We start from the raw sequence: 24,003 nt of genomic DNA, 5'->3' as shown, positions 1-24,003 counted from the left end.
GCCATAATATGCCAACCACTATCAAAGTACTTTTTACTCTTTGACATCTTGGTTCTCTGTGGTAGCCATTAAGTCTTGGTAATGTTGGGGGAAATACAGAAATCAGAGAAACAATGTAACATGGAAATTATGTTAAGGCAATTTTATTTTTAGGCTTATTTTACAGTAAAACTAATGGTCCTCCATTCTGATTCACAAATACAGTTTGTATTTTTGTCCGTGTTCCATAACTTGATTTTTTAGGTGGGAACAAATACTTGGAAAAGTATTAATAGTACATTACAGAGTGAAATACCTATGTATACTGAAGTAATTTTTACCAAATGTTAGGGAATTTTCTGGTTTTATTATTCGTCTTAACAAGTTTCCTTTGTGTGATTGCACAGTTCTTCTTGAGAGAATACCATGGGTTCCTCCTGAATGTATTGAGAATCCCAAACAACTAAGCCTAGCTACAGACAAATGGAGTTTTGGTACCACTTTGTGGGAAATCTGCAGTGGAGGAGACAAACCACTGAGCGCACTGGATTCTTCAAGAGTAAGTATTACTGGGTCTGCAGTCATAGCAATTCTTTGAACATTTCTAATTTAGAACATCTGCTGTTGTAACCACATCAGCAGTGGTGTGGCCTATGACCACTGTAGGAAAAAGACATTTTTGCTTGTAGATAATAATCAGAAGAGATTATTTGAAGTTTGTTTTTACGTTGTTTGTTTCTATTTTTAGGGGAACAAAGTACAGAATTTTCAGTATTATCTAGTTCATATTTTTATTGCTTTCTTGCAGCAGTGTGTCACTTTAAACAAAAAGTATGCGTGGATTTTAGTTGACATTCTAGTAACTGAACATCTTAAATACAGTAGCACTTTGTGTGTTCCAACAGTTCTACTATTTTAGCTAAACCAAAAATGTTAACTTTTATCTCAGGTAGGGGCAGAAGATGGAGGGGAGACATTTTCCATAAAAATATTGTATCATATGTATTTGCTTCTTTAGTTGGAAGCGAAAAGAATACTTCACTATGATAGAAAAATACTGGTAGTATTATTTTTATAAAGGTACTGTAACCTTCCCATAAAGCCTGATCTGGTTTCTCAGGTATTTTAATCAGCTCTGACAAGAACCTCCAAGGTTTACCTAGACCTAGCTTATAGATATCTAAGTATTTCAGAAATTGCCCTACATTGTTTTGTAATATTCACAGAGCTTTTCACAGCTGTGCGCTCAGCCAGCTCATAGGTCAGTAGAATTTTCCTCTGGACCTATCCAGTTGAGGATTTATGAAATTACCAATAAAGGAGACACCATTTTTCTCATCTTTCTCTATCTTCTTATCTTCCACCAGTAACTGACTGGAAGTTTCTGAACTGATCACTCTAAATTATACCAGCCTTGCTTTTGATGAAAATCGGTTAGATGTACATTTGATGAGATAACAAGTCTAGGTTTAGAGCTGTAATTTTTGGCTACTCTGGTGAGACTGTTAAGGCTGCTGCAACTCTTCATGGTTGTAAAATGTACAATTACTTACTGGTTTAATTCCAGAAACTACAGTTTTATGAAGATAGGCACCAGCTTCCTGCCCCCAACTGGACAGAACTTGCAAACCTTATAAACAACTGCATGGATTATGAGCCAGATTTCAGGCCTTCTTTTAGAGCAATTATACGTGATTTGAATAGTTTGTTCACTCCAGGTGAGTCTGTGATACAACAGGATCAAAAAGAATGCTTATTCCTACTGGTTCACTTTCTTTTTAGTATGTTTTTTGCAATACATCATTGTCTTTGACTGCAAATTACTATATAGAAATAAAGGTGGCTGTCAATATTCTGCTGAACTTGAAGTATGCCAAACAAAAGTAGAACATGCCATGATTGTAATAAGGCTATTCCTTCTCTTGTTCACTACTCTGTGCCTTCTGCCTTCTGTTCCCTTTCTTCCCTTCTTCCTTCTGCCTCTCAGATTATGAGCTATTGACAGAAAGTGATATGTTGCCAAATATGAGAATTGGAGCACTTGGATTTTCTGGTGCTTTTGAAGATCGGGACCCAACACAATTTGAAGAAAGACATCTTAAGTTTTTACAGCAGCTTGGCAAGGTAAGATGTTTCAAAAATCTGTGATAGTTTAGGAAATAACTATGGTTTTCAGTTGACTTTTGATGACCCCATATACATTATTTACAGTGAAACTTTTATTTTAGAAGTTGTGAATTTCAGTCATATCTGAGCAATGTGTGCCATTCCTTTGTGCTCTTTTTTCACTTTCACAGTATCCTTACACAGAAGAAAATTAGCTGACCTCCACAATGAATCCAGTCACACCAAAAGGCTAAAGTATTTTTCAGTAATGAAGAGCTGCCTGACATAATCCTTATATAGATACATAGATATACAGATATATACACACACAGTTGATATTCAGTTAACAACGCTCTGGAGCAGTCTTGCACAAAACTAGTGGGGTTGGGGGTTTTGTGCGTGAATATTCTGAGAAGTCTGAATATAAAGTCTCTAAATTCAAAAGGAAAATACATGTCTTTGAGATATATGTAGGCCTTGAACTTTTTTGCCTTTAGAAATCAGCATTTGGTTACTAGCTTTTTAAGCCGTTGCAGCCTGGCTGTGTGAAAGCATACCTAGACAGCTGACCAAGTGCAGCTGGCAGATCTTCACCAAGCACTATTTTACTAGAATGGTTCTTTGCTGTTTTATTTGGTTTTTACATGCTAGCTGTATATTCCTTTGGCTTCAAGTACTGAAGCAGCCTGAAAGTGAAGTAGCAGAACTACTTCTGTTTGCAGGTGGTTGGTTGTTGATTGTGATAGCGTAGCATAGGGAGAACAACAGAGTGGTAGGTCATGGCTGCATAAAAGAAGATAAAAGACAATATAAATTGAGAAAGATGAAAACAGAGCATTGAAACAAATGGGAGAGGAGCCAAAAAGAAAAAGAGCAGAATTAAGAACCAAGACAAAGGGATTTATGCAAGTGCAGGAAAAGGATTATGCCAGTGGAAGTGGAAATTTGTGAAAGATAGAAAATAGATACACATCACCACCTTTCCTTGTCTTTGTTTCCTGTTCTGTCTGCGTCCTTTCATGGAATATGTTTCTTTTGCAACTGTTACCCATGATCCTGCATTTTTTTCTGTCAGGGAAATTTCAGGCATTTCACTTAAATAATTAATCACATCATCTTAATGCTTAGTACAGTGAGCTCTGAACAAAAACTACACTCTACATGAACAAACATGTACACTAAGAAACACAAAGAGGGAATGGTGTGGGCATGTTTTTAATTCCCAAGTGTTTCCATTTGTGACATAGGGAAATTTTGGCAGTGTTGAGATGTGCCGGTATGACCCGCTGCAGGATAATACTGGGGAGGTGGTTGCTGTGAAAAAGCTGCAACATAGCACTGAAGAGCACCTTAGGGACTTTGAAAGAGAAATTGAAATACTTAAATCTCTGCAGCATGATAACATCGTTAAATACAAAGGAGTATGCTACAGTGCAGGTATGTATACTAGTATATTGAGTACACCTAAATATGCATACTGAGAAATTCAGAGAGGTAGTGTTTATGACAGTCACTGACTTGTCCTAAATTTACCAGGACTTAGAGAGTACAGAACAAAGGAAGTAACGTCTGTTGTATACCACATCTCAGTACAAGGTGGATGTTGATTCAGTCACCTCATTGCAGAATTTGATTAATTTAGAGAATAACTTTAACTATTTGCCCAGTTTCTTTCTTTTAAAGCAAAAAAGTTTTCCTTGAAAATAATTTAGGGTTTAAGTGGGAGAATGCACAATTTTTTAACTGTTCTTGTTTTTTTTCCTCAATGTAATATTTCAGAGTGGGTGTTACCAATTTTTGTATAGCCTATACAATAAAAGAGTATACAGGAAAAAGTTTCAGAAACTGATCTGTTTGAGTGAATTGATGATGCCATTTAAGATGATGAAGTAAAGCATGGGTTTTACCTCTGCCCAGGATCTTACTGTAAAAAAAATAATCTTCAGTTCCAAATAGGGCTGTTTTGAAAGATGGTAAAATTGGTGACAAGTCAGTATCACTTGCCATTCTCAGTTTCATCTTGACAAGACAGACATACAGACTTCTACTTTGCCTTAGCAATAGTAGCTGAAGTATTGATGAGATGATGTTGATTAGTGATACATTAATTTATCAAGCATATCCACATTGTTGCTAAGTTTAAATAAGTGGCATAATGAGTTAATATATGAAAAATTGCATAGTGATGTATAGATCATAAATTAATATTTTTGTGTTAAGTCCATTTTGTATTATGGCTATTGATAGATATTTTAAAATACTTATATTTAAAAACTTGTCTTTGGAAAATTACAGAATATAGTACATTTGCATTTTTCATTATTGTTGTAAAAGGACGTAGGAATCTAAGATTAATTATGGAATACTTACCATATGGAAGTTTACGAGATTATCTGCAGAAACACAAGGAGAGGCTGGACCACAAGAAGCTTTTGCTGTATGCATCTCAGATATGCAAGGTAGGGCATTTCAAATTATATACATCTTTCAATGAAATTGTTGTTTTGGTATATCTTTTATAATGCTGTTGGGCTGCTAGCACCACATAACCCTAAAAAAAGGTAGCAATATATGTTCATAACTTCTCAGTATCTTAATACAGGATGCTGAGACTGGCCTATCTGCTGACTGAGGCAGAATATACTCTCTTTTGTCACTAAGGCGACTGGAAATGAAATATTGTAGGAGTTAATATACTCACTCAGGCAACCTGTCCGTGACATTCTATAACAGAATTTTCAGAATGTTGACATTCCGCTAAAAAAACACCATAAAAACATATATATATATATATATATATATATATATTTACTTGAAACTGTAAGAGCAAGGATTTCTGTATGCAGAGCTAGGGGCCGTAGAAGTGCCCAAACCTGTAATAAATTATTTGGTACTGAACATCATTCATAAAATCCTGAAAAGCAGTACAAACATCTGATCTTTCTTGTGGTATCTCATTTTCCTTAGAGGGCTTATGCCTTCCCTAGTTTTATTCTGTAATTATGCTTTAGATATAAGAAACTAGAGACACCTGAGATTTCATTGCATGTTTAGATGTTTGGGAAAAGGAAAAACAAATGGGGGTGAGGGGGAGAGAGACAAAAATAAAAAGTACAACCATACCCCCCCCCTCAAGGCATGCACCAGCAATATTTTTTAATTTCTTTTCCCAATACCTACATCAAAGACATGGAAACAGTAGGTTACATAAGATTACAGAATCACAAAATCAACTAGGCTGGAAAAGACCTGTAAGATCATCAAGTCCAACCTATGACCGAACACCACCTTGTCAACCACACCACGGCACTGAGTGCCACATCCAGTCTTTCCTTAAACACCTCCAGGGACAGTGACTCTCCCACATCCCTGGGCAGCCAATTGCAGTGCCCAATCACCCCTTCTGTGAAGAAATACCTCCTAATGTCCAATCTGAACCTCCCCTGGTGCAGCTTGAGACTGTGTCCTCTTGTCCTGTCACTGGTTGCCTGGAAAAAGAGCCCAACCCCCATCTGGATACACCCTCCTTTCAGGGAGCTGTAGAGAGTGGTAAGGTCACACCTGAGCCTCCTCTTCTCCAGGCTGAACAACCTCAACTCCCTCAGCTGCTCCTCACAGGACTGGTGCTCCAGACCCTTAACCAGCCTTGCTGCCCTTCTCTGGACACGCTCCAGCAGCTCAATGTCCTTCCTAAACTGAGGGGCCCAGAATGGACACAGCACTCAAGGTGTGGCCTCACCAGTGCTGAGTACAGGGGGACAATCCCTGCCCTGGTCCTGCTGGCCACACTGTTGCTGGTACAGGCCAGGATGCCATTGGCCTTCTTGGCCACCTGGGCACACCCTGGCTCATGTTCAGCTGCTGGCACCAGCACCCCCAGGTCCTTTTCTGCCTGGCCACTGTCCAGCCACTCTGTCCCCAGCCTGGAGCACTGCTTGGGGTTGTTGTGGCCAAAGTGCAGGCATTTGGTCTTGTTAAACCTCATACTGCTGGATTCAGCCCATGGATCCAGCCTGTCCAGGTCCTTCTGCAGAGCCCTCCTACCCTGCAGTACATCAACACTCCCCTCCACCTTGGTGTTGTCCATGAATTTACTGAGGGTACATTCAATCCCCTCACAGATCATCAATGAAGTTGTTAAACAGACCTGGGCCCAACACAGATCCCTGGAGGACATGACTAGTGACCAGCCTCTGGCTGCAGCACCATTCACCACTCTCTGGGCCCAGCTGTCCAGCCAATTCTTAACCCAGCAAAGGGTGCACCTGTCCAAGCCATGGGCTGCCAGCTTTGCCAGGAGTACGCTGTGGGAGACAATGGCAAAGGCTTTGCTGAAGTCCAGGCAGACAACATCCACAGCCTTCCCCTCATCCACCAGGCAGGTCATCTGCTCATAAGAGGAGATCAGGCAGGACCTGCCCTTCCTAAACCTGTGCTGGCTGGGTCTGAGCCCTTGGCTGTCGTGTAGATGCTGTGTGATGACACCCAGGATGGTCTGTTCCATAACCTTGCTGGGCACCGAGCTGAGCCTGACAGTACTGTAGTTTCCCAGATCCTTCTTCTGGCCCTTTCTGTGGATGGGTGTCACACTGGCCAGTTTCCAGTCAGTCCCCAGTGAGCCAGGACTAATGATAAATGATGGAGAGTGGCTTGGTGAGCTCTTCTGTCAGCTTCCTCATCACCCTAGGATGGATGAGGATATTTTTTAGGGTATGTTGCCACAGATATTCTTATGTCTGGTAATTGTGCCCTGCCACATTAAAGATCATAAGACTTAGCTTCTTCAATATCGACAGAAAAGGTCTGACAAGAATCAGGGGAGAGTCTCTGCCAGAGCCAAGATCTTCTCCTGACATTCAAACTTTCACATTGTGAAAAGAGCTTGCTGGTTTCCTGGTTGACACTGGACTAACCTTTTAGCTGCTGAACCTGTTGCATGTACAGAGGAATGCTGCACCCTTAACAGCTTATCTCACCTATTCGTGTGCTTCACTGAAGCACAGCAATGTGGGTAGTCTCCATGAGAAGCTCCTTGGTGGGCAAGCAGTGTGGAATGCGGGAAAACAAAAAATGTTAGCAAGTGTCAGTCTTTTTGCAGAGAGAAAGGATTGAACATATGACCAACAGCTTCAGAACATTGAAGAGCTGTCTGATCTGTCTACAAAACAAGAAGTCATTCTCTATTAACAGGCATAAGAAATTATCTCATACTTATTTCTGCAACAAATTACTGTTATTATGCTGGTAAGTCACTATAAACAATCTTTGTTCAAGCAGAGACCTGGAAGAGTCTCTGCTTGAGCAAAGTACTCTCTATGAGGGCAATGACTGGCTCTTTCACGGAAGAAAGGTACAACATGGATTTTTGAACACACAAAGGCTGCAGCCACTTAGCTGTTTTATTCTGTGTCCATCTCAGCCTGTGACCTCAAGGTGCTGGCCTTGTGCACTCTCATAAGAATCTGTGAAGCATGTAGAAGTCCTCAGGCTTTCACTCAAAGCCTGGTGAAACAACAGTGGCAACATGTCTCAGGACCCTGGTCGGAGGTATCTGTTGGGAGGACTGGAAGGTGAATTTTGGCCTTTGCTGGCTGTGCAAACAATGGCAGAAATCTTTGGGAAAGGAACTGTATTCAGAAACTACAAAGAAAAACAGATCTTAGTGTGTGTGTACATACACATATATAAAAGAACTTCCAAAATGTTACACGTCTTTAGGATGGTGAGAAATCAAAGTAGTAGATAAGATACTTCATAAGTACCAAGCACCAGCCAAGAGAAAGGGAGCTAAAATATGCAGTCTGCAGATACTTAAGTGGTAAAACATCCTGCTTTGATAATGACAAACCATGGGGACAAACAGTATGAAAATGTGGGAAATCTGCTTAGAACTTGCTCTTAAAGAAATGTCTTCACTTCTAAGGAAAGCAAAATCTGAGAGTTACAGTGTACGTGCCTTGCTTTGGAGTGTTGCTGCTGTACAACCTGCAAAGTAGAGGTTATAATAGATTGCTTTAAGATTTCACTCTAATCTGTGCCATTCTGTTACTCCAAAACAACTTAATTATAAACATAGTGAGTACCTGATCTGAATGCTTTTTCTTCATTTAGCTTATCATGTTTCGTTTTTCAGCTGGTTTTGCTTCTCTTACAGTGTTTGCTCTTTCAGCATCTCACATCTTTCTCCTGTGCATTTCTGTGACTGTGTAATCTTGAGGAGTTTTGATCAGAAACCTTTCTACCTCTTCCTTGCTGCTCTCCTCTGAAGTGTATGAGAGAAATGAAGGCATGCCCATACCTGAGATGAATGTGTTTGGTTGTTCACTGTGTTTGGTTCCTTGCTACTATACTGGGAAAGGGGTTTCCGTCTCTTAATGTTGTAAGTGTTTCAGGTGTCCTTGCTGGAGAACCCAGTTTTAAAGACAGAAACATTTGAAATCACATTTAAACTCCTTTATTAGACTAGTGCCACAGGATTATGATATCCACTTAGAATTTGCATTGTTTCAATTAAAGGTCTGTCTTCGAATGGGTGTTTCCCAGGCTAACAGAAAAGCTACTATCATCAAACGTTAGGGCTGTTTTCAGAATAGTACATCGTAGTAAGAAAAAGCTGTAGCATTTTCATAGGCTAGTTGTACCAGAAGCACAGAAGCCTCACTTTGAAGATGTTAGGTTTGGTATTTATGGCAGTGGATAATTGGCAGTGAGGAATGGGGCATTTTTGCACACTTTTGGAATGGTCTGTGAGTGAACAGCGATGCCACCCAGTGGTGCTGGGAGGTACTAGAATCTGAGAGAAAGATTGCACTTCGTAGCCGAACTCTGAAGTTTCTCACATTAAAAAAAAAAAAAAAAAAAAAAAAAAATTAGAGAAGTAAGCCTTTTGGCATGAATAGTATAATGTTGATTTTCAGAACTTTTGAGATCACCGATGCTATTAGTGTAATTTAACTTTTCTGTTCTGTTGAAAGGGGGATATGCTTTCTTATAAAACTGTGAAACTGACAACGTGCTTTGTGACTCCTTTCATATGTAAGTTGGGTATCTCTTGACATTGTGCAGCATCACTTTCAATCCTTCATTTGTTACTGTCTCTGCAGGACCTTCTTGTTTTAGTAATGCCACTACACACACTGGCTTCTTCCAAATTTCATTGTTAATGAAAATAATTAGGTGCATTGGGAAGAAGGGATCATCAGCAACAAAAGACAACATGGCTTCAGACCACTGTTGTTACAGCAATCTGTGAAAATATAACAATAAGCAGAACTGTGTTGGTGAATAATGGTCCATACAAGGCACACAGTTGGGAATACAGTCAGAGAATAGCTGTCAAATTCAAGGACTCATAATAAAAAGTTTCATGGAAGCAATCAGGAAAGAAGACGCAGAAAAAGAAGAAAAAAGTGTAAATGAAATGGATAGGTTGGACAGTCTTTTCATGTGCTTCTCATCCTCATTGTGTAGCTTAACCCAAATTTTGTTTTCCCTCTGCATACACCAGCAAACTGCATTTGGGCACAGAAAGGAGCTGTAACTTTTATCCAGCTACATAATCAAAAAATACTTGGCTCAGACTATCTCCCTCCGGTTAAGGGAAGTCCCTGAGCTTGGAAAAATTAACTCCTCAGAGAAGACAAACCTGTTTTTGGTTTTAACTTTGAGGTTAATTCATCCTCTTAGGGAAAGTGCAGCCATGTAATGGTAAAAATAACTCTTTTCCTGTTCTGTTTGTAACCTGTACACCTAGGGCATGGAATATCTGGGTACGAAAAGATATGTTCACCGGGATTTAGCAACAAGAAATATCTTGGTGGAAAACGAGAACAGAGTTAAAATTGGAGATTTCGGATTGACAAAAGTCTTGCCACAAGACAAAGAATACTACAAAGTGAAAGAACCTGGTGAAAGTCCTATTTTTTGGTAAGTCTTCTTTTGGCATGTGAAATCATGGCATGTTTTCAGTTTTTGCCATTTCATCCAATTTATTTTGCATGTTGTGGAATTCTTAGTTGGAAGCTCCTCATCAGTTTTCCAGCACTGTGAAAGTCACATGCATGATATTTCACTTCACAGAGTAGCATCTACTTTCCAACATATGTAAAAAAAAAAAAAAAAAAAAACAAAAAAAAAAAACCCCAGAAAAATACCGAAAACAAAACCCTAAAAAGTACTTATTTAAAGGAAATAGTATCCAACAGAAAATGTATTTAGAGATAAAGGAAATCTAAAATGGCCTATTCATCTGGATGCTTTCAAATTTTTAGGCCTTCTAGTTCCCTAAACACTGGACATTCATGTCTTCCAGCTGAGATCTGTTGGATAGACCCCAAAAGAAAATGCCATTCCATACATCTGATTTTAGACTATATTTTAATTCTGACTCAGGCCTTGTTTACCTAAAGAATAAATGATAGAAAATGGCATCTTAGTAGATGTTACTGGAGATGTACAGTTTAATTCCAGAAGTGCCTGCAACACAGTTCAAAGCTCAGTGAAAGCGATGGAAGGCTACAATTGTCTTTCTTTGTAGATCTTATTACATCAAATTCTTGTTTACTTGCACTACAGATAAAAATATATCTACAGTCTTGTTGGGAAAAAAATCAAACTTGGTTATAGTTATCACTAACTGTGTTTGTTTAAGGTCGATTTGGTTTTCAAAACCAATTAACTATTATTAAATAGTTACTAATTGAAGGTATTGAAGGGAAACGAGAACGTGCTAATATCTATGAGTAAAGAATACTTACTCATGAAAAAGAAATATGTCTTACTGAAACAAATATACCCAAATCAAATTTACGCATGTTAAGGAGAGCAATTTTCCTGGTACTGTGTGTTGCAGGTATGCTCCAGAATCTCTGACAGAAAGCAAATTTTCTGTGGCCTCAGATGTGTGGAGCTTTGGTGTGGTCTTGTATGAACTCTTCACCTACATTGACAAAAGCAAAAGCCCACCAGCTGTAAGTATACAGTTAATGATTTTCAGAGAATTTGTTTGTTTATTTAAATTTTCTAAAATATATAGATTGTCGTGTACCTCAATAGGTTGATATTTACTGATCCTTTTATATTTACTGGTTCTTTTCTGGAGATACCTTGGTGTTTACAAGCCAACATCCAGTCTGAAGCAGTAACTGAAAGGTACTGCTATCAAGCCATAAGAAGGAAAGAAGATCTGAAAATTATTTCATAGTCTGTGCATACCTTATACATTCTGTAACTTCTGCTTGAAAAAGATTTTAAAATCTCTTATTATAGGTGATTCTTTCCCATACTTCGTGGAAGGTTATCCTAGATGCAGCCATTCCATTGCATGACATTTATTTTTAATGCTGTTCCAAATGTAAGGTTGAGCCAAACAAATACATACAAATTAAGTTAACTTAAATAAGGTAACTTAAAGGTATTTTATGTTAGCAGAACCCAAGTTAGTTAGTGAAGTTCAAGAAGGAAAAGGAGTGGCTTTTTGTAGACTGTTGACAGGTGTCCTTAAATACAAGTTTACAGTGGGTGAAGAAAGATACTATTAGCAGTTGTCTACTTGAAAATAAGGTACATGATCTTACACCTAGCAGTTCTCCATAGGCATAACAGAGGAGAGCTGAGGGTTCCGTATTTACTGGAGCTGGCCTTACCCTTGGCCAGAGGCTCAATCCTGGCAAAGGTGGTTTTGAGAGCTGAATAGTGATGATAGGCAAAAATGCACTTGAGGGATACCTCTGCACTGGCCTCAGTGGACCTCTTAGTAATTTCATACAATGAGCTATCAGAGATATTAGGGGAGAACTCAAGACAGCTCTTCCAGCGTAAGAACGTGAATGTTGCAGACACGTAGAGTTCTTCAGAAGGATTATGAAATGAAAAGTGATAAAAAGTAAGTTATGGGCTCAGATGGACTATTCTTTGAATGAATGAATTCTACATGTTCATTCACCACTTCATCAGGTTGGTTATGCTATTGGTATGTAGCAAGAAAAGGTAATTCGTTAAAATTAACCAAAGTGGTCTGTTCATCTCTTGTAATCTTTATAATTATACATTGTTTTCACAACTTGGCCATTTTCACGTTCAACCAACAAGTGTTTCACACTTTCATGTCAAGGATCATTAAAGAAGTTTTGTAGCATTGGAGGAAAAATAATTCCTTTATGTTGTGCTTAGAAATTTATTTCAGCTAATAGCACATTCTCATTTACTTTTGATGTCTGGCAGTCTGAGTGAGGTTTTAATCTGCTTTTTAGCTTATTTTGGGTTTTTGGACAGCAAGGTTTATCTAAGCCATTTTCGATGGCTTTAATTATAATAATTTTTCTGCCAGGTAGTTACTGATTAGTCCTGCTAACCGTTTTTTATACATCAGCATGATAATACCTGTTTTCTGTTTGGCATTTTTCAAAGCATTAAATTGTTTCAGTGTTTCAGAGAGCTCTTTAGAGTCACCTGTAAATTTTATCCTTTTAAAACTAATTAATCACAGAAGCATGGAATGTTATGGATTGGAAGGGACCTTGAAGATCATCTAGTCCCAATCCTCCCTGCCATGGGCAGGGACACCTCCAGTAGACCAGGTTACTCAGAGCCCTGTGCAGCCTGACCTTGAACACTTCCAGGGATGGGGCAGCCACAGCTTCTATGGCCAACCTGTTCCAGTGCCTCACCACCCTCACAGTAAAGAATTTCTTCCTAATATCCAACCTATATTTCTCCCCTTTCAGTTTGTACCCATTACTGTACCCATTTGTACCCATTGCCCTATCACTGCAGTTCCTGCAAGAGTCCCTCTCCACCTTCCCTGCAGGCCTCCTTCAGATACTGGAAAGTTGCTGTGAGGTCTCCATGCAACCTTCTCCAGGCAGAACAGACCCAGCTTTCTGAGCCTGTCTTTGTAGGGCAGGTGCTCCAGTCCTTTTATCAACCTCATGCCCTTCTCTGGACTTGCTCCATGTTCCTCCTGTGTTGGGACCCCAGAGCTGGATGCAGCACTGCAGGTGGGATCTCACCAGAGCAGAGCAGAGGGACAGAATCCCCTCCCTGGCCCTGCTGCCTACGCTGCTTTGGATGCAGGACACCTTTGGCTTTCTGGGCTGCCAGTGCACATTGCCAGCTCATATTGAATTTTCATCAACCATCACCCCCAAGTCCTTCTCCACAGGGCTGCTCTCAATCAGCAGCTGCTCTCAATCACTTCCCCTCCCAACCTGTAGGTGTGTCTGGGATTGCCATGACCCAGGTGTAGAACCTTGTGCTTCTCCTTGTTGAACGTCATGAGGTTTGCACAAGCCCAGCTCTCCAGCCTGTCCAGGCCCCTCTGGACGGCATCCCTTCCCTGCAGTGTGTCAGCTGCAGCACACAGGCTGCTGTCAGTGAACATGCTGAGGGTGCCCTCAGTCCCACTGTCCACATCACCTACAAAGATGCTGAACAGCGCTGGCCCCAGTACTGACCCCTCAGGGACACCACTTGTCACTGCTCTCCCCGTGGACAGTGAGCTGTTGGCCACAACTCTGAGTGCAGCCATCCAGCCAGTTCTTTATCCACTGAGTCATCCATCCATCAAACCCATGTCCCTCCCATTTAGGGACAAGGATCTCCTGCAGGACAGTGTCAAACACTCTGCATTAGTCCAGGTAGCTCCATCATGGAACGTCACCAGAATTTCTCAGGCAAAAATTTTTGCCCTTAGTAAAGCCATGCTGTCTGTTTCCAGTCACTTCTTTGTTTTCCATATGCCTTAGCATAGTGTGCAGGAGAACTGGCTCCATGATCTTGCTTGGCAGAGGTGAGACTGACTAGCTTGTAGTTAAATATGTCTTCCACTTTCCCCTTTTTAAAAATCAGGGCTATATTTCCCTTTTTTGAGTCATCACAAACTTCACCTTAACAACTTCATCTCCCAGGTCCCTCAGGACCCTTGAATGAATTGCATCAGGTCTTACAGACTTCTGCATGTTCAGGTTCCTTAGATGGTCATGAACCTGACCCTCTTCCACAGTGGGCTTAGGATCTTCATTCTCTCAGTCCCTCCATCTGCCTTTCTCAACTTGGACAGCGTGCCTGGAGCCCTTGCCATTTAGGATTGAGGCATAGAAGTCTTTGAAAACCTCAGCCTCTCAGCCTCCTCTTTATCCAGGGTAGCCAGATCATCAGATGATGATCATCAACATTTTTAAAGATTTTTCACTTAGTGATGTAAATTGTGTATGTATCATTAAATTTTATTCTAGTCTATATTATTATTCCATTCTACACACAGAAAAAATCTGTAATTATTGATATATTCTCTGGACATGTAATTTATAATTTCATCATTTTTATGTACTGTTCTATTTATTCTTACTCTTAGACAGAATTTTTGCTTGGTAAGAATATTATAGCTTCTTTTTTTCCCTCTAAAGATCATATATTACGGTTGGCCTTTTGTTTCAGGAATTCATGCGCATGATTGGCAATGATAAACAAGGGCAGATGATTGTCTTTCATTTGATAGAGCTGTTGAAGAATAATGGACGACTACCAAGACCAGATGGATGCCCTGATGAGGTGAAGTACTGTGTTAAAATATTACTATAGTGTGAAAGGTGCTCAGTTAGGGTGAGTACTTGGTAAATGCAAAACTTGTATTTTGTTCTGCTTGGACCACTAAACTGTGTATTCAAGTGAAATGGCTGTGCTGTTATTTTATCAGTTTCATGATGAGTATAATCATATTTCTTTTCTGATTCTTTAGCTTGCACTGCCTCAGGAGCCCAGAATGTAGTCTTGCTAAAATATATGAAGTGGGACTATTATGACTGACTGCTGTACTTGGGCACTCACACTTCTATTTCAAAAATATATATGTATTAAGGCAACAAGATTAGTATATAGAACTTGTTCCATGTAAGTCCCATGTAGAGATTCTCATTCAAAGCTGTCAACTATGGATTCTTTTGAAATCTGTGATATTTAGCAAAAAATCTTAATAGCTACCTAAGGTTTTTCACATTTAATTCCATGATTTAAAGAGCTTCTTATCTTGATTATTGCATTTCTGTTACTGTTCCCTTCTCAAGTATGGAAAGCCCATGTTTATCATGTATGTTACTCACTGTCAAGCATTTTCAGCTCTCAGATTGTGGGCACAGTTAAGTATATTAATTCAGATTTGTATTCATGTACTTTGTAGATACTGGAGTGTAGCTGTAAAGCTGTCCCCAGAGCACACAAATTAATTCAGTGTTCTTTTTGTTTTACTTATACACCAGAAGCTTTAAAAAGTACTTTCTTACCACTTCTAAGTCTTGTAGTTTTCTCTTGTTCAGAGCAGGGTGCACAAACTCAAGTTCAGTCAAATTGGTCTGGTAGGGCTATGTAGGTGAATCAGTAGTGAAAAAAAAGGAAGTAAAATAATTATGGGTTGGGTTTTTTTACGTATGTAACTTCCAGCTCAGATTAATTGCTGCATCCCTTTAAAGTCAAGCACACTTAGGAGTAAGTCAAGAAATAATCCATTCAAAATTGGCGGAAGAGAAAACAGCAGGGTCAAGTGCTTTAGTAGAGATGAGAACAAATGGTACAAGTGAGGCAGGAAGCCACAGGGGAAGAAAAAATGTATAGAGAATGGAAATAGAAGTCTTTGAAGAGCCTTTCTTGCATTTTATGTACCAGTACAGCAACTGTTGAATTGTAAAGGTTTGGCTTTTTATAGATAACCTGAATGTCATATGTATGAGATAATACATAATCTGTTCTACTGAAATTGTATCGTAACTAACCCAAAGGTTTCAATGGCTGACATTTCTCCAGCTATCAAAGCAAGATGGAAATGTCTCTGTGTCAGAAACTGTATGCATCCCCTTTTGATCCTGAAAGGCCAGTCATCACAGATAATAAATCTTCCAGATACCTGCAGCTTACAGCACTTTATCTTGCAGCTTACAAGCTGCTTGAGACTTGGTTCTAAAGCAGCTTGGTCAATGCAGGTGTTTCAAATTTGCTGAAAGATAAGGAACAGTTTCTACTTTTTTTCCTGGTAGCTGTACAGATTTCTCTTAAGCAACATGTGAAAAACTGTTAAAAGTACGAGTCGGTAGTAACAATCTGGATTGAATTAATGAGAAGAGTACAGGTGAAGAGCTTGGCAAGTTTCATGAGACCAGGTATCAGGTACATCTCTGGGCAAAAGGAAAACTGTTGCTGTGTAACTATTATAGGGGAAATAGATTTCAAAGTGGGTTTAGTTTGCACAGTAACTTTTTTTTTGCTTATTTCTGATTATATATGAAGAATAATTAAGAATTTAATATATAAATGTGGAGAAGTGTATGTTAACTTTGCAGGGGAAGCCTTATTTAGAATTACTGTCTTTGTAAATCTGATTCCTGGTCATACTGGTGTTTGTCATGTCATTTTTTTTAACTTTTCAAAAAAAAAAAGAGCAGGCAAAAATATTAAAACATAGCAAAATAACATAAGTCTTGTAAAAGTTTCAAAAAAGAGCTGAGTGAATTTTCATGCTAACTTTAAAAAAAATAGTCTTTTATAATAAGAGCTTTTGCAGAGCCACCTGTCCTCAGTTCTTGCTATCCCTGGGATCGAGCACATAAACTGAAGGGTATAGCAAGAGTTTATGCACACTCTTTTGCAGCTGTTGTTTGGAAGCATGAAGTTAAGCTGGATGTTCTTTAGACCAGTTCAAAGTAAGTATGTGTGGTATCTGTTTACCTACTACCAATTTTCTTTTTTTCTTCTCCAGATTTATGCTATCATGAAAGAATGCTGGAACAATAATGTTGCCCAGCGCCCCACCTTTAGGGATCTTGCTCAGCGAGTGGATCATATAAGGGAAAACATGGGTGGATGAGAAAACTGTCCCTCCTTCAGAGGATGAGTTGGAATGCAGAAGAAAATGTACTTGGTCAGCTGTGTATATTAGACATATGTACATGTGCACACATCTTATGCTTGCTGGAAGTAAAATCTGTGTGGCAAATACCCTATCTCAATCTGACTACTGAGAAATCCTGCTAGGGCTTTTTTATCAGGATATATTTGTTACTATGAGAACGTGCTGAAATTCTCAGTAGGGAAAGAAATTATTTTTCTAAATTAAATAATGAGTAGTCGTTCAGCAACACCATTATTTGCCTTACTTGGCAATACAAAAAAGAGGTGACTCAAAATGTGATGAAACTAAGAGATAAAAACCCAGTGTATTTCCTTGTTGAAATGGAGATGCCCAGAAAAGACTTCTAGAAATACTTTTACACTGAGTGTATAGTGACTTGGCACCCTGTTTTGTGTGTTGCACAAAGACTTTTGTCTGTAAATACAGTTTCATGATTTTTTCAGTGTTGATGCAGAACTGGCTTCTCTGTGTAACAAAACAGAAGCTGTTCAATGTGCCTGTCTGAATCAGTTATCAGCCAGCAGTATATCCAAAGAGATGTAATAGGCTGTGTGGTGTGCTGTAAGTATTTTGAGGGAAAGGGAGCAAATTGTGCTTAATTGGGGGAGACAGAAAATCTACTAATCCATGTGAAAATTATAATTTAAAAATGAAAAAGCATAGATGTTTATCCTTTTCTTCTTACTCTTCTTTTCCCTTGAGTATTAGATTGCCTTTATAGAATTGAAGATGCAGTGATAACACATAGAAGTGAATTCATTTTACACAAGGCAGTGTCTTCAGTTTAAATAAGGAAAAGATAAACATACTGCTTTTAAATGCTGCTCATTTTTTCTTTCCGTCTTTGTAGTTTTCATGCATCCATAAGTATATCTATGAATGGGAACTTTCAAAGCAGGATTAAAAACCTAGAAAATGCCCTCACTTTCACAATTCCTCACTTCACTGTTAAGATGATCATCTTAGTATCTTCCTTCCAGCACAGAAAAAGAATACTTACAACTCAATATCTGATATGGCCAGTCACAACCAGATGAAGCCTGTTCTGTATTGAAGTGGCCCAAGCCTATTCCGTTCTGTGGTAATACCCAGAATGAGACTATTTGGAAGGAGGAGTTACAAGTGCAATTGCTCCGCACTCAGCGGAGGGCAAGGACATGATTCCAGTTACTGAGAGCTGGAAGGAGATAAGAGCTACCTGAATGCTGTATAATTCAGCTTTTGAAATAAGTAACAAAAATTTTTGGACAAGAGAACACTTCGGTTTTGCCTTGAGGCATAAAACTTGGGGATAATCTCATATCTCAAAGTAGTATAATTGCAGGGTTTGTTTATTTTTTAGTTCAAATAATCTTGTTTGTTTTTACTTAAGCATTATTGTTTGCAAAGTAAAATGCTTGTTCTTCTTGGACTTCTGCTGAGAGAAGTTCAGTTAAGGGGATATACAGCTTGGCAAACTGACCTGACATCCAGATTTATATTTAAAATGAAGTGCTCATTTTTAAAATTTGTGGCAGTGAGTTAGTTAAACAGAGGTTACTTTCACTGTGGGGCCTCCTTAAAATTTGTGGTTAACTACACCCATCTTATCAGAGGTTGAAGAACCTCAACTTTTAAAAAAATGTAAAAAAAAAAAATCCTTAGTGTAACATAGTGCCAGTATAGCAGTATTTTGTACAACTGTGATGTTTCTCTCCCACAATCACTCCTACAAAACTACTATTTTATAGCACAAGAGAGTGCTAAATAGGGAGAGCAGCATCAGCCTTCTCTCTGCCCATTGCATTTAGAACTATTTCTGCTAGTGTTCTTGCCTCCAAGCATTTGCATAAATGATTTTTCAAACTAATTTCACAGTCAGTTTTTAAGCTGAAAAGAACTTTGAAGTCCTTTGTTCAACTTAACATGTTTTCTCAATTTCTATACATTGCTTTGAGGATTTGAAATTTTTTGCAAAAAATGTCTTCGCATTTGTAGTCTCAGTTATGTGTACATGTGTTTTGTAACAAAGGAGATAAAGCTTTAAAGCATCGAGACAGCATTTCAGCTGGATAACATATGCAGGAATTATGTAAAATTTGCAGTGTATGACACGCAATAGCTCACTGGTTTCAAATACATAGTAGACTAAACATAATTTATGTAAAAATCTCAGGGAAGTTTGTGTAATGCAATGAAGAAATCTTCCAGTCTGCTAATTTTTCAAGTGAATAAAAGGTCTTTTTCTTGTTCTACAACAGTATGACTAATTACATAGTCTATTTGATTGCATAAATGTAGTGGTGAACTCAAGGATGATTTTTAAGTGTCTTGTGGAGTTTTATTTTTTTTTACTTTTAATATGAGATCATTTTTAGAGAAAGCCATATCTTTACACTGCAGTGTAATTGTGTGCTGTTGGTCAGAGACAGTCTTTTTTGACAACCAGAGGCCTGTGCAGAAGGCTTGATCATTTGGGATGAATGTTTGTAGCTGGAAGAATAGGACCTAGTAGTGCTTAGGACTTGGGGGATATATAGTCATCTGCAGTGTTGATATTTAGGTCCCAGAGCAGACCCAGTGGGTTTCTCAAAAAGCTGTTGAGGATGTAAGTGTAGTAACTTGCTTAATTTGGTACTGCCAGTTGTTTAACCTTAAAAAGAAAAAACAAACACCACCACCAAAAAACACTGTATTTTGTATTTTGAAAGCTTTCAGATCTACAGTAGCATTGATAATGTCATATTTTTACATAGCCTTTGTATCAGTAGACTAAGTACTTTGTTTTAGAAACTGTCTTCAGTTGGCATTGCATTTGTCATGCTTTAGTGTAATCATTATGCACTTCAAAAATGCTGTTTGGTTTTGTTGGTAGAAAAAGTGCTGGTTTATGTATACCTGACTGCTACTACCGTGTAGAATTAAAATATTAACTACTGCTTTGCACTTATATTTGAAGTGAAAGAATTTTTTATAAGTGCACAATATATCTTACAGAATCTCTGCAATCAAGTATTGTGTTGTGTAGTATTGGTTTGTTGTCTATCAGCATAAATATGTTAAGTTTCAAAGTTAGTTTTAAAATATATTCCACACAGTATTTCACAAAGCTGCAACAGTCATGTAGTAAGCCAGAGGAGAAATGAATTTTCAGGAGAAGAAACCCGTGTTCTTGTCAAGTCCTAGTACTGGTTAAAAGCTTCCATAGTTTAGATAATTGTTGCTAAATGTACTGATGAATACAACTGTGAAAATATATGTAAAAATTATATTTTTCCCCCAAAATTAAATTTTTAATTGTTGCATTTAGTTGAGATGTTGACCAGCTGCCTTGAAATGTATGGGAAAAGATGTTACTGTATTAAGTATGAAGAAATGTAACTCTTGCATAAAGAAAGCAAGCTTTTCAGGAATGTAGGATCACAAATACCTACAGGATAGAGTTCTGAGAGCAAAAGTAGAAGTGTAGAAGAACAAGACTAAAGGAAGAAGGATGATGTTCAGCACAGTAGACGCTTTCTGAAATGTGAAATGCACAATGAATTATGAAAAACCAATGTCTACTGAAAATGCCATACCATGACAAATATGTGCTAATATATTTCTAAAGTGTGTATTGTCTGCCTTAATTCTAAAATATTCACAGACACCTAACCTGGCTGAAAAAATTTCAGTAATTACTATACCAAAAGAAACTTCTAAATGTTGTGCCGTGCCAGACAACAATTCTGAAAAGGTGTTTGACTAAGAAGTTTTTTTTCTGAATTTTTCTTTTTGAATAAGAGGTTTACAGTACTTTATATTAAAGTAGAAAAAGTCCCTTGGTGGTAGGGAGCAGGGAGGAGAAGATATCTGCTACTTATGATTGAAATGTAAACATTTGAACACATGGTTTATTGAAGAGAACATGAAAGGAATATTTTTAGAAAACTGTGTAATCCATACCTGAAACTTAACTGTGTGTTTCTTTCGCGTTTGGATAGTGAAAATAAAATAACTGAATACAATGAATTACACATGCCTGCCAGCATTTTCTTCTGTACACTATCTAAAATTTGTTACTGGTGTTTAGATCACTGCTGAAGGCAGCTGTTCTGTTTGATGAGTTACAGCACAGCACTTCCTAACCCTCTTAGAATAGCCATATGAAGCATTTATCCTTTGGAAGAAACTTAGATGTATCAAAGTTAAAGGTGTTACCTAAACAATAAGACTGGGAGCTTTTAATCCCCTTTTTTTATGAAGGTTTTCACTAAGCAAATGAATGTGGCATGGAAAAGCACTTCCTTTTGTTCTCAGTATTTGAAGAGACGCAAGTCTGTAAGACAGAAATGGCTTACACCACCTTACATTTCTTAAATTTGTTAGAAATTCTAATGTCTTGAATTTGCATTACTTTGTCATCTTTCCATATGACTTTCCTTAACTTTACAGGAAATTTTCCACCACTTTTAATGAAAATTACCACCATTTACCTTGAACAGAGTTGAATGCTCTCACTAAATGCACAACTGGACCCTTAGTATTACCCACCAAGTGCACCTGGGTCCTTGAGCAAAACCAGTCCCACAGATGAGTTTGCCTTTGCTTGAGGCAGGACTAATTCAGACAGTCTTCCCTAACATATTCCCCTTATGGACCACGGAGCTTTATTCCCTTCTACAATATCTGGAGGTTTTGATTGGGCAGGGCCAGCTCAACTGGTAGAGCTTCAGTATTAACTAACCAGGTGGTCTTAGCTAAATGTAGTTCCCAATGTTTTAAGGTTTCCCCACCCATTGCTTTCAAGGTGGTTTTTAACAGCCCATTGTAACATTCAGCTTTCCCAGAGGCTGGTGCATGACAGGGGTATGGTACACCCACTTAAACCCGTGCTCTCTGGCCCAGGTGTCCCTGAGGCTATTTTTGAAATGAGTCCCGTTGTCCAACCCAGTTCTTTCTGAGCTGCCATGTCCAGGCAGGACTTGCTTTTCAGGGCCCAAGATGGTGTTCAGCTGGTGGCATGAGGCACAGGGTACCTCTCCAGCCCTTCAGTGGTTGTGCTGCTGTTGTAAGCACATAGCGCTTGCCTTGGCAGGTTTGCGTGAGTGGGATGTAAACGATCGGCCAGGCCCCCCCATTTCTTTCTTTTGACCCATGGGAGTTTACCCACTTGCTCTGCTGGGTTGCAGCACACATTTCACAATGTCCTGGTTAGAGAGAAAGGAGATGGAGTTTTTAGTGCTGTGTGGGTGTGGCGACATGGTTTATTGCATACCACACACCTATCGATGAGGATATGGTTTCAGCAGGAGAAGCCAAGGATCAGAAAGAAGGGGAAGTGCGCCATCTTGGCCCTCCCTAGCCAAGAAGGTGTCGAGATCAGCCCGGTGGACTCAGCTCCCTCTATTACCCCCGGTCCCTTCTCTGTTCCTTTGAGCCCAGTGGAGTAAACACCTCTGTCTCTGGCAGAGGGGAAGGAGCTACACAGAGCCCAAAACTCCAGCTGAGCAAATCCAAGTGGCACTGGTGTTGGAGTCAGCCACATGGGACCCAGCCAAGCCAGGGGAACAGTGCCAAACACAATTGAGCTCAGCAGTCCAGAAAAAAAAAACCAGAAATGAGCAGCGCAGCACAAATGTTCTATCTGCCAAGTTTGTTTTGTCCCAGCTCTTTGTTGTTTTCAGACTGGTGGAGGGAGGGCACATTAAGCCATGGATATTGCCTTTGGGTGCTATCTTTGTGAAGTGGTTTTTTTGTTGGCAGTGGGGAACACCCTTTTGTGTATTAGGTCTTCCTTGGAAAAGTATCCTCCCTCCCATTTGACAGAAGTCACCTCCAGAGGCTGAGAGTTTCTGTCCTCTTCCCAATCCCCTTGTCATTGCCCACATTATGTGACAGGGATCCCAGCTGCTTGGCTTCACTACCATCTGGTTTCATATCGTGGGCTGCAATATCCCAGCATTGGAGCAAATGGGTCAACAGGGACTCTGCTGACTGATGGCTGAAATCTTTTGCTATATCTCACAGCTCACCCAGGGATGGAGATTGGGTAATTATCTCTGGCCCGGCCTCTTCCTCTAGTGGTGCAGTAACACAGAAAAAGCCCAAGGTATCTCTGAGGAGGGACCCTGAACAAAGTAATCCCTGCGCTTTTATACCTTCACAGTCAGTGCAGTGAAAGCCTCGCTCATCATCTGAGTCCTCGGCTGGAGGCTGCTGCATCCAGGCTGGTTCCTGTGTGTCTCTGAGTGACCTAGTCACTGCCAAAGGACTATACCATGACCAGGACTGGTGCTTCTGGGTTTTTTTTTTTTTTTTGAAGCCTGTGATTTAATGAGACTTCGGTTTAGAATAGGTACACAGCTCTGATGATCATTAGAATTTTTTTCAACAGATTGTCTCCTGATCAATACTGATTTTTAGCTTCCAATATGACTTTTCTGTGTGGCCTGGAACTCTGCAAACTCAAACCTAGCTCACTGACAAATTTTGACATAGGTGCTGCTGCCTGTGTAAATTTTTGGAAGAGGTTGGAGCCACATGAAGAAAAAAGCTTTTGTCTACTTGAAGGTAGATTCACAAAGCTGCAATTACTAAGGATCTGCCAAAAGGAGAGTCAGAGGGAGAGAGTAAGAACTTGGTAAGGTGTTCTTCCTCATAGAGATTTTGAAAAGACTGACAGCGTAGTCTAAAAATCCTTGAAAAGAGGACATGTAGACATTGAAGGATGAGGTTCCAGTGGGAAAAAAAAAAAAGTGCTCTCCAAAGTGAATGTATCTCTTTGAAGATATGCACACTCCACACTCCTAAGAGTCAATGCAGACAAGCAGCTGAGTGGACAGGCAGGAAGGTGTACCTACAGAGTCTTCAGTGCTGGGCTGGAAACCATCTGAGCTTCCAAAAGCAAAGCTGAGAATGCTTGTCTTCCATCAGGTGGGTAAAGGCTGAACCAAGGTAAAAAGTCAAACTACATTAGACTCACATCTAGCAAACAAGTTCTGTCTGACTGCTGAACAGCTGGAACAATACAGAAGACTGTGCCTTTTTCCATGGCCTATTCA

At 39.3% G+C, this 24,003-nt stretch overlaps 1 protein-coding gene across 7 annotated transcripts in view; it reads left to right on the top strand.

The window, feature by feature from the left end:
- The window catches only part of JAK2 (Janus kinase 2), a 96,019-nt gene extending 75,048 nt beyond the window's left edge, over positions 1-20,971 (top strand). For 6 of the 7 annotated variants that reach the window (XM_048291094.1, XM_048291093.1, XM_048291098.1 and 3 more), the window contains 9 exons: positions 387-538; positions 1,547-1,697; positions 1,967-2,103; positions 3,333-3,522; positions 4,420-4,544; positions 9,839-10,011; positions 10,937-11,054; positions 14,521-14,634; positions 16,829-20,971. In XM_048291094.1, coding sequence (XP_048147051.1) covers positions 387-538; positions 1,547-1,697; positions 1,967-2,103; positions 3,333-3,522; positions 4,420-4,544; positions 9,839-10,011; positions 10,937-11,054; positions 14,521-14,634; positions 16,829-16,936 — 1,268 coding nt within the window. In that variant the 3' untranslated portion in view covers positions 16,937-20,971. The remainder of the gene's footprint in view (positions 1-386; positions 539-1,546; positions 1,698-1,966; positions 2,104-3,332; positions 3,523-4,419; positions 4,545-9,838; positions 10,012-10,936; positions 11,055-14,520; positions 14,635-16,828) is intronic. The other variant, XM_048291099.1, reaches the window with a different exon arrangement.
- The last annotated feature ends 3,032 nt before the right edge of the window (positions 20,972-24,003 follow it).

Source organism: Corvus hawaiiensis, chromosome Z (genome assembly GCF_020740725.1).
Source record: "Corvus hawaiiensis isolate bCorHaw1 chromosome Z, bCorHaw1.pri.cur, whole genome shotgun sequence".
In the NCBI taxonomy this organism is placed as follows: domain Eukaryota; kingdom Metazoa; phylum Chordata; class Aves; order Passeriformes; family Corvidae; genus Corvus; species Corvus hawaiiensis.
This window is presented reverse-complemented; position numbering and strand designations above follow the sequence as displayed.